Here is an 11375-nt window from a genome sequence, read left to right as displayed (position 1 = left end):
CTGTACTCCCTCGGCGATGTCGTAGTCGATTATGTGGATTCGGCGCTCGCCCAGGGTCTCTTCCAAGATCGCCTGGTTGGCCGTGAAGTGGCCGAACTTTATGTAAGGAGACATGTCTTGGAGCAGCTGGAACGCCGTGAGCACATCGGACGTGTGGTGGAGGAGGTGGCCGTCGCGGAATGAATTTCGGCCACCACAGTGAGCACTGGTGCTACCGTCGAGCAGGCCTTGTAAGGCATCGGTGAAATGCGCAGTCAGACGCTCTATGCTCGTCCCGCCGACGCCAGCGCCGGCACCGGCCTGCAACACCAACTCTTTGAGCCGAACCAATATCACCCGGGCTAGCTCCGGGCTCTTGTGCGGACCCGCAAGGGCTTCCGCCGCCGCCACCAGCAGGTGAACAAGCCGAAGGCCCTTCTCATCGCCGTCATGACTACCGCCGGCACCCACATCCTCCTCAGCAGGCGTGTCGGCACTTGTCGCCATGCTGCTTGGGCTCGAGTTGTAGGACGGAGTTTGGGACACGGACATGAGGCCGTCAGGGCTGTCAACGACGTCGGGGCACATCATGGACTCGATGAGCTCGTGGAAATCGTCTGCGACGGAGGAGAACGATCCCCAGTCCACGGCAGGGTTCCAGTCGTTCCAGGCACATATAAAGTCGTCGTCCATGGTGGTGGTGGTGGAGCTGCAGCCGGAGGGAGCTACTGCTTCCTCCATAGCCACTTCCATCACTGTTGTTTTGTCTACCTACGTGCGTCTCATGCTATGATCACTCGCCTCCTATATAGACATAGAATTGGGAAACCAGAACAAAGGAAAAGGGGGGAAGAGAAGAGATGGTGATGAGACTTTGTCGCCATTAATCGACAAATTTACTTGTGGGTTTAAATATTATAACACAATATTTTAAGCTGGTTTCAGTGACTGCTGCTTTTGTTGTGGTTGGGTTTGCAGACATTGGAAATTACTACACCCTAAGAAGATTAATTTAGAAAAAATGGGAATAAATTAGACAAATGAGACAAAAGAGGCTTTCCTTCCTACCACATCGTAATATTGGAACAGAGACCTAGCAATTCCACATAATTTCTTCTCTCGTTTCATCTCTGGTTTAGCCCTTTATACTTGTAGATGATCACAAAAAGCAAGTTCTTCTATAATGAGTAATTTTTCAACAGCGTTTCGTCTACTTCTCAGTGATTTCGATAGGAATCCATCACCATCAGCGAAAAGGCAAATGGTTTGATGATTCAACATGAACGTATAATATAATCCTACACATCCTTTGCCATGATGAGATCACTGGAGAGTACAAGAGGCTACCTGCTCTTCATAAATTTGTACTACCAATCGGTCTCCTTCATAAGTCTTTGGAGATCCTCTTAGTTTAAGCCTCCATGTAGGTCACCCTGAGAAAGGGGACTCTCAAACAAGTTGGACATGATCAGCACAGCGTAAGCAGCTCATTCTGCCGGCATTCTGAAATTGTTTAGATTTAACTCCCTCGTGAGGAACAGAGGTGGGCGTTTGGAATCAGAGAGACAAGGTGATATGATGGCAAGGGTCTGGATTGCCACCCAGTAAACTTGTTGATCCTTCATTATTGGTTCGCCTGCACCTGCATTGATTGTTCAAGTGGTCAATCTTTCGATTGGCTGTTGATCTGATGACTGCTCCAAGATTGTTGTCCAGCACATTGGACTGGGTCCTGAAACCCATTCTTAATGGAGATTCTTGTTGCCTCTTATTAGAATAAGGCCATGATGGTGTGCTGATCAGCAGCAACAACTTGACACTTCAATCCCGTTGTCATTCTCTGCCCGGTGTTAATTATTGTCCAGCGTTTCAACAAGACTGCCGAGAATTGTTTTCACTATTCCTTTCTACATTAGTAAAATAAACTAATTCATATTAGAAATAACACAGAATAATGTGGGGAGATTGGCTATAATAAACTACCATGCCAAAAGGAATTGGTATAGGAAATACTTTATGAATTGCATCTCAGAAAAATAAAATTGTTCTGATCAAAATAACGTCATATACTTTGTTCTTTGTGACGGGATAAGAGCCTTAAAAATAATAAAACATAATATAAGATATCAATTAGTCTAGTCAGTAAATACTTTGACGATTAATCAAAAAGCTTTAGGTTCCAACCATGGCTTCGTCACTTACCTTTTGTAAATAATAAAATAAAGTAAGGAACTATTGTGATGAATCAAATCTAGCAACAAGTTTCACTCGATCTATCCGTTCAAGTGCCTTGTTGTGATCTTGTCACTAATATTAAATTATTTTATCTTATCAAGAATCATTTTATATTAGCAATCGAGCTCTCTCATTCATGAAACAATTCACGAAACAATTCCTTGACTTCCTAGTGCAAAAAAAAAGTATTATAATATTGCCTTGATACAAAATGACTTAATCTAACCTCAGTGACTTAATCTAACCTCAGTGGCAGTATATATACTGTTAGGATTGATAAATATTTTTATGAGTCATTATATTTAAATTATTTAAAAAATTAGGTAAGGAGTAGGAATTCAAGTATAAATAAATAAATCCTTGGTGAAATGGATTTATTGGTGTAAATATGATATATGTCTTAATAATTTGATGAGAAAAACATAGAAGAAAACACTGTGTGCTCCTTGAGTTTTAGGTCCTCAAAGGACTGAGAAGAGAGTTCTTCGTATTTTATGTGAAAAACATATGAAAGAGATTTTGAATTTAGATTTGAGTTAACACAAGAGAGAGAGTGATTTCCTGTATTTATTTTTATATAATAAAAATTTTAATTTTCTCGATGGAGGTAGGCAAGGAGTGTCAAACTACAAAAATTTTCTATAAGTTTTTTGTTTACTCTTTATTTGTTGATTTTTCAAATTTCTCTTTTGATTTTGAAGTCTTCTCCCTCTATTAATTGATTATCTTCTTGTTCAATAAAACCTCACAAGCATATTGAAAGGCTAAGTAAGTAAACATGAAAACATAAGTAACGAAGATCAAGAGAGGATTGAAGTAAAATGTGTAAGTAATATTCATCTTTCAATTATCAATAATATTATCTATAATGTTATTAATAAATATTCCATTATAAGTATTTGGGAAAAGTTAGAAAAAAATTGTTTAGTTAAAAGATTGACTAAAAAATTATATCTGAAGTAAAAATTAAATGGTACTTTAAAGATAAACTACATGGATAAACGAGGGGGACAGAAACACTAGGTTTTACCATAACATCATCACTTGGTCCCATAAGTAAAATTATATTCACCCACTTAAGGTAAATAGCACTATCATTGAGCATCCTAAGACAATCATGCTCGAAGTTTTGTCATAACCTATAATTAAATGATAATACTTCATTTGTAATGTAAATTATTAGATCCTTCCTAAAATTCTTTCTAATAGGATCATATCTCTTTTTGATAAGATTATATCCTTTGAGCAATTGACGTTTATTAAGAGTTACATTATCCATTCTAAAAATCTAAAGGGAAAAACCCTCTTGTGCTATCTAACTTATTCTTGAGAAGATATGATTGTCTATCCGGGAAGGTGAACAATGATGCTCTTTTGGCCTTTAATATTTCTCCTAAGTTTATCTCTTGAATTTTGGAATATGATGCCTCCCTCGATCGCTTGTTATATTAATGTAGATCAGTTTTCTTATTGTAAAGGTCAAAGGGATATTAGGCAAAGAGATCCCCTTATATATTTCTTAGTGGCTCAACTTCTTTCTCACTTTCTAAATCAAGTCAGTAATTTTGTATAATCTCAACCCTTTACATTTCAAAACAGATTCAAACTAACCCACTTGACGTTTACTAATGATATACTTTTATTCTTTAGGTCCAATAAGAAATCCTATCAAATCATTCCTAAGGTTTTCCAACATTACAAGACCTTACTAATTAGAAAATAAATATTTTAAAAATATAAAATTTACTTTTTCAAGATTATCCACAAAAAGGAAAAATTGAGCTTTATGTGTTTTTTAATATTAGAGAGGAAAAACTTCCTTTCAAGTATTTGGGAATCATGATATCCCTCGTAGAATGCTCAAAGATGTTGATTATTTTAATAATTAAATTCTTAATAAATTAAGTGAAGGGAATGGGACCCAACTTTTGTAAATAGGCATAATTACTCTTAATAATATTCTTTTACATTTTTTAAATGTCTTATGGATACCTAAATTCATCATCAATAATATTAAAAGTACAATTAGAAATTTTCTTTCAAAGATTAGATTTTTTATGAGATACATTTGATTTTGTAAAAAATTATTAGTAGACCTAAATCGGAGGGGGATTAGGTATTCATTACCCCAATATTACCAAAATTATTTTACAAGTGAAGTGAATCAGTCTTTTCTTAAATCAAGTTTCTTGCCTTTAGACTAAAGTTATTTTTGCTAAATATGAGTCTCATTATTCTTAGTAATTTTGGGTTCCTCCTAATTTTGGGTTCCTCTTAATTTCCTAATATTGCTAAATATGAGTCTTTTCTTAAATCAAGTTTCTTAGTCTTTTCTTAAATCAAGTTCCTCCTAATTTTGGGTGCAATTAGTATTGAAAACTGTATATCATGCATATGAATGCTCTTTCTTCTAGTTTTTCTCTTGTAATTAGCAATGATGACTTTATTAATGATCTAAATGATAATCACAATCTACCTATTAAACATAAACTTATTTTTGTTAACTATTTTATAAATCCTTAGGACTATAAATTATTTATCAATCTTGAGAACAATAAATTATCATCTTTTATATCTAATGGTAGTTGGAACATTAAACTACTAACTAAATTATTTGATTTATATAGTGTGAAATATATACTTGTGACACGGGAGTGCCTAATTTACTACAATTTGATCATATGAACCTTGATTATGATATGATATTTTTTTTTTTCGCCAATAATGATACCTCATAATCTTCAACTCAGCCTACTCAAATATGACAACTGATCAGTATATTCCATGCACAAAATTAAAGCTGTTTCAAGGTGCTTTTCTTCATGACCAAGGAATGCATTAAAGAAGTTGATTAGCAGTTGTAAATACTTAATTTCGAAATTCCCTATACATGAAGAGTTGTTTCATGCACTAGTACTTATTTTAGTGTTTAGGACTTAAAAAAGACTTTAGAAACTAATGATATTTTAACAAAAGCTCTCTTGGAGTGCTCCTATAAACTTTGTATCTCTTGGATGCGTTCTTAAGTAGTGAGTCTTTTATTTTCTAGTTCTGTATCTTTGTTTAATTTTCACTAGGTGTGAACTTTCTGTATCCCATTGTGATTTTAAACTTGGTGGTGAGCTACTTTTCGTTTTTATCAAAGTTGTTTCGTTAGTTTGCTTATTTTCTATTCGACAAACTGTACTATCAATTTTTGAATATTCTACTACACTCTCCCATTCTGTATCACACTGATATCAACTTGACATGAGCATCTCTTCCTCCTCTAATATATATTGAATATTTGTCTAAAAGACAACCAATATTTGTCTAAAAGATAACCATCAATCAAGCTAACATATAAGTTCTCACCATCCTCTTCTAATATTTCCGGTAACAATTATATTCCTTAAAAGTTCCTTTGGAGTATTCATGATTTACCTCAACAATTCGATGTTGTTAGAAATTACTATATCATAGGCTTAATATATCTGATTTACTAAAGCATGAGATTTTTTTGCTGATCTTTCCTTCTTATTACTAATAACTTATTATCAATAACACTCATTTGAGAATCCTTATTTTCAATCACTTATGGATGATCTTGATGGCTAGAAATGAAACAATATTTAGAAGTACTAGATACTCTTCTTCTAGTATAGCACTCTCATATCATTTCTATATAACAATCTTTTTCTAAACCAATTTGAAGGGATAAATAGGGAGAGATGATTTCTTCAAATAAAATGGACAAGGCTAGACAATGATTGCATAAAGTTGAATGTTGATTTTCTTTTGATGCTGGAATAGAATTAGGTGGGGTAGGCTTTGTACTTCGATCTAGTGATATTAACTCTTTATTGAGACTAATGTTGAGTGACATGTAAATATTTTGATAGAGGAGAAACCTCCCTCTTGGTTTTTGCTTAATTCCATTATGGACTTTTTCACTGTTTTCTTTTTTTTTTCTTTTTCTTAAATGGAGGAAGGGTCATATTTTTAGAGAAGACAATAGGCGTGCCTATTGACTGGCTGACCATGCCAAAGATATCCAAAGTTAATCATTTATGAACTGCATATTGGCATCATGAATTTAGTATTTTATGCTCTGAGTAGGGAGTGATCTGTAATAGACTTGTGATGTAATTAATTTATCCATCTCTATATGGGAAAAAAAACTTGGCCATCAGTTGTTCTTTTCCTTCTTTCTAGTATTATAATATTATCAATAAACACATACAGATGACATCAGGAGCTCAAAGTTATAATGTTATAATATTATCCGGGGATTACCTTTTGACAGCTAAAAGGATAACAAAGAACGAGTAATGACGATAGGAAGTGACAGAAGAAGAAAGACCAGAAAGGGCAAGAATTGACGAAGTATACAATATAAAAAGAACATAAAAGCTCAAGCCTCCTGTACCGAAGGTCTTGTTTGAAATAATGGGAACTTAATCCTTGGATATAAGAATGCTTTTAGCACATGAAAGGTGAAATCCTTTCTTCCATCAAATCCACATTTCAGGTAGATACTGAAACCACACAGCACAATTCATTGGACCAATCACTGACCTCAAGTTAATTAAGCCAGATCCAGTCATCACGGGGATTGTCGATTACCAAATGAATACAAACACTAAAATAGTATCAAGGTTGTCAGCGTCAACAACATCACCGAGTATATACCTTCGGACGCAAAGTTACATGTCAATTTTTCGGGAGCTTCTGTACAAAAATGAGGTCGATAAATCCAAAGCTCTCTTCCTTCCTTTATTAAGACAAAAGTTAAGCTTATAAATACAAAGCTTTCTTCCTTCTTTTATTAAGGCAACTTGCAAGTACAAATTGAATTATGCCATCGCTACCTCCACTCTATTTTATTATCACCATAAGTTCAGTTGAACTTTTGGAGATGCATCACAGGACATATATATATATATATATAAATATATATATATATATATGTATATATATATATACATAAAAAAATATATATAAATATTATACTCGAAAGATTCTCAACTTCACTACTTTATATAGCTGTCATTTTCAGTCTTTGAAGAATCTTTAATATTAATTCACAAATTTCGATGAGCCTAATTAAATAACAAGATACCAAGAGAACCACCAGATGCCGTCCGTTAAGATGCTTGTCATATGCCTTAGCTTAGGCCATCTCATTCGGACTATTAGGTCAAGTTTGGAAAAGAGTTGTAGCGTAAGACAAAAATGCTGACTAACGAAGGGCTCAACAAGTGTACTAATGATAACTGCAGACACAAGCCATATTGGTATGCTTGTAGGGAAGCATATACTTCAGCATAAACCTTAATGATCAGAAGCAGATATAATATAGTTCAGCATATTGGCAAGTGTTAGATTAATGTTGTCAGGGTTGGCTAGATCTGAATATAGAACTCATTAAATTGTCTTAGCATGTAGTGGTCCCTCATTACTAGTCTATGCCAATCAATGCTGCACCTGTAGTTGTAAGGTTGTAGACTATTATAAATTCTACAACCCTGGAGATTATGAAACGTAATAACTTAATTTGAAGAAATGCTTTTTTGAAATTAGTATATACCCGCCTTTTTTGTTTTGTAGAAATCTTGGCAATATCTTGAGACTTTACAATGATATTTTCCAAAATTGAAACTGAAAACAAAATTTGTTTGTGGAAGGTCTTTAGTTCATGTATATGCATGACCATGGCATTATACAAACTCTATAAACCTTTGAGAAGGAAAGCGAAGGCTTATTCTTGGTCTTTTCAAGCCTTTTTCAAAAGGATCTTGACATCCTCGAGGGAGAAAGCTTTTGATTTCTAGTATTCAATGAACCAAGATCATCCACTTACGAGTGAATACACCCAATAAGTGTCTCATCGAAAGCTTTTTGTTCTATTTTGCTAATCACTCGCTTTTTAACGCTTGATCTCATTACAATGTTTGGATGGTAGCAAGTTTGTCATCCATAACTTTATCAACAATGAATATTCACTAATTCTAGGAAGATAAAGTCATGGAATAGATTTTAGAAAAAAAAACAAAAGGGACCAAGGTTAAGTCAGTCCTTGTACTACATGGATACTTGAACGAAATTTCCAACTCGGGCCTCTCTAATTCCTTTTGTTGCATTCTGGCTTCACAGCGACTCAAATTTGGCAAGTGGATATTGTGACAATATCACATGCAAATTTTCGCACAATAAATTATAAATGTCAAATTCATTGAAAACACAATCAATGACGATCAAGTAATATGTTTATAATTTTCCGAACTTCAAAGTTATTTGAAGGGTTTATCTTCAATGTATCAGGCGATGAATGAATCCATATAATCCGTGCAAAAGCTGCATGTTGTCATTATTCCTACCTTAAACTTTGATCAAAAGAACCATGTCATGTGCTTCTGGCAGCTGTTGTGCACATGGTGATCAATTTGGTCGTTAGCAGGTCTGCGACGGCCCTTGAACACCGGTGTGTGGAGGCTAAGGCCAAGAGAAAGAACAATAGATGATCTTTAGATATCAGCAACTTGCAGTAAAACAACAAATTCTTTGGGTGCAGAACCAGGTTGGGAATGTGATGTACTCGCACACACTAGTGTTTCTGAAAGACCAGCACCAGCCAGGGTAACTTCCAATATCAGCCCAACCATTCATTTATACCAGCCATATAAATTTTGTCGTTGACTACCTTTCAAATAATCATTCCCTTTTTGGTTGCTTTCAACGTGGAACAAGACAAGACACAGCTGATCGTTTATCAAGTTCAAGGCAGAAAATGGCAGCACAAGCGAACAACATATTTACACTGGAAAAAGTACGAGTTGTTTCCTGGCTGCATGTTGCAGCAGTCACTAATGAGTATTTTAGATCTCGTTGCATGCATGCATGGCACGGTGCACTGATCATGCCATCTTACTAAGCCACATTTACCTGAAGCAAAACCTAAGCCCTAGACTAAAATTCTACCAGATCTGGCTTCCTGTTATAAGACTACTAAGTTCCTCTACCAACTTATCAGTTTATGCCAGCTGATTAGAAAGAAGATTAACCCACATAAACCTCCAGTTTGACCTAACAAATTGTTTGCAGGCTGATCATCATCAAGAAACGTGAACATGCAACAAAGAACGAACAACACTGCAAGGTTTAGGCATCGTAGACGAAGATACACAGTCACGCAGTCTCACCTAAAACTACATTTCGCTGTTCTTCTTGAATGGAAATTAGTTGTACTTGGAGACGGCGGACGACCATTTGGCACCTACCACTCGATCGGTGGACATTAATCAAATGAGAGCCTTTGCTTTGCCCCTTACGTCAAGCGCCGTATCTTCCAATCTGCGTGATTTGCCTGCCGTCCATTGCTGCTTCTATGCTGCAAAAGAATTCCACAATAAGACGACACTTGGAGCTCTTTTCTGCATCCGTCATTGTTTAACATCAGTCACGTCAGAGCCATCAGTTTGCTAAGCTAAAGAAGCAACAACAACAATTATTTGCTTGTGTGTTCTCAAAGCTAGCCATTCGAGAGCTTGTCCAAGGGTAGTGATAGCTCTACAATTACTTTGATTTTTTGGACATGTCGGGAGGTGATGTTCCATGACATCATCAATTTGGTCAAAAACGATGGGCGATACTTGCAAAGATGACCAGCGCCAACCGCAAAGGGGAATAATAAAGTTTAACTATGACAACATCGTGAATTCTGTTGTAATTTTTTTGTACTAATTTTGTTGTGCTATTATTAAGATACTCTTATCACACTCTAAAAATAACATTCATACATTAAAATTATTGAGATACGAAACTATTTTAAACAAACACATTTCAATCATCCGAAATCAAATAAGATCCATAATATAAGATTGAAGATACAAAAATAATTCAATTATCATTCACACCCTATAAAATTTATATAATTTTTGAATCATTCAATATGTCACTAGATAAATCCATAAATCCCATAGTCAACTCAAAGATGCTTAACAATTACTTGTGAACTCACTAGATCAATTAAACACCATATCCATAATCCAGTCATTTACCACAATATCTATTTTCATTTATAAAAACAAACACCAAATCATATTTTCTGACACCATCAGAACCAAAATATTTCTTTATTACATAAGGAACAAAACAACGTTCATATAACTTGAGGCCAATTTTTAGAGACAAAAACTCTACTAGTGTTTCACTTCTTACCCCTCTCTCATGGCTGTTTGTGGCTCATCGCTAACAGCAAGACGCCTCCCCCTTCATGTCGGTAAGGATCGTGCATTCCCTCTGCTTTCAAAAGCTACCAGGATTCTAATCAGCAAGGCTGAGTTATCTCAAATCAAAGCATCTAGGGGACTATCTAACAAGGGAGGAGGTGCTATTCTGATCAAGAATGTCCCCTTGGTCCCTACGGCGAGGTTGTGCGAGGAAGCAAACCCCAATGTTCCAACTACTACCTATCCGGCATCGATTTCTTCTGCATATTCATATAAGACTATGATGTCTTCTCGTGAGTCACTTGTGTCCTCTTTAAACACTAAAGCTTCTACGAAAGTTATAGTGGGGTCACGAGTTCTTCCCGTGGACACAGACTTTTCCAAATCATAACGCCTCCTCTCGTGACCTCTCAACCTGCGGATGGGCTTCAACCTATTAGCGCCTAGCATGGTGTTGCCAAGGTCTGAGCGAGTAGTCCCCATCAGCATAATTTGATCCGTGGTAGCCCCTCGCTGTCGACCGGTGATTCGAGAGCTCCGGGGAAATAAGCGAAATCTTACCTGATAAAATCAAATTATCGCTAAAAAATAAATATAAAATCAAAAGAAACAATCTCTATTGCTTGTAAAATTAAAGTATTAACTAGAAGACTAAAAATAATAAAATAAAAATATGATAGAAGACATATATGTGTAAGAACATAGATTATCTTTAGGCAATACTTGTGTGCTCACGATAGTTTGTGGAATATTGTTGATTTTGGTCTCTTCATTTTTTCTTTATTGTTAAAATTTTCTCTTAAAATTTGGATAATAGACAACAGCCTATATGGGCTTTTTATAATAGTTGGGCAAAGCTTGATGCAGAGTTTTGGCTATTGAATTTGCAATAGTTCTCTATTGTAGAATTAACAAGTTGACATAAAATTCTCTTTATGTACAGATCTCAGC

General features: G+C 35.5%; 1 protein-coding gene and 1 long non-coding RNA gene across 2 annotated transcripts in view; both read right to left on the bottom strand.

Moving 5' to 3' along the window:
• The window catches only part of LOC135644920 (protein NODULATION SIGNALING PATHWAY 2-like), a 1743-nt gene extending 945 nt beyond the window's left edge, over positions 1 to 798 (bottom strand). Inside the window, exon 1 of the mRNA XM_065162901.1 lies at positions 1 to 798. This exon is cut by the window's left edge and continues 945 nt beyond it. Coding sequence (XP_065018973.1) covers positions 1 to 732 — 732 coding nt within the window. The 5' untranslated portion in view covers positions 733 to 798.
• Positions 799 to 9210: 8412 nt separating this feature from the next.
• Positions 9211 to 10676, bottom strand: LOC135644901 (uncharacterized). Its single transcript, XR_010498622.1, has 2 exons — positions 10414 to 10676; positions 9211 to 9583 (listed from the first exon to the last, which is right to left on the bottom strand). It is a non-coding gene; the product is annotated as an uncharacterized LOC135644901 (long non-coding RNA).
• Between the last annotated feature and the right edge of the window lie 699 nt (positions 10677 to 11375).

The sequence above is a fragment of the Musa acuminata genome, chromosome BXJ3-8 (assembly GCF_036884655.1).
Source record: "Musa acuminata AAA Group cultivar baxijiao chromosome BXJ3-8, Cavendish_Baxijiao_AAA, whole genome shotgun sequence".
Lineage (NCBI taxonomy): Eukaryota > Viridiplantae > Streptophyta > Magnoliopsida > Zingiberales > Musaceae > Musa > Musa acuminata.
Note: the sequence above shows the minus strand (reverse complement) of the source record. Positions and strands in the feature narration are given on the sequence as shown.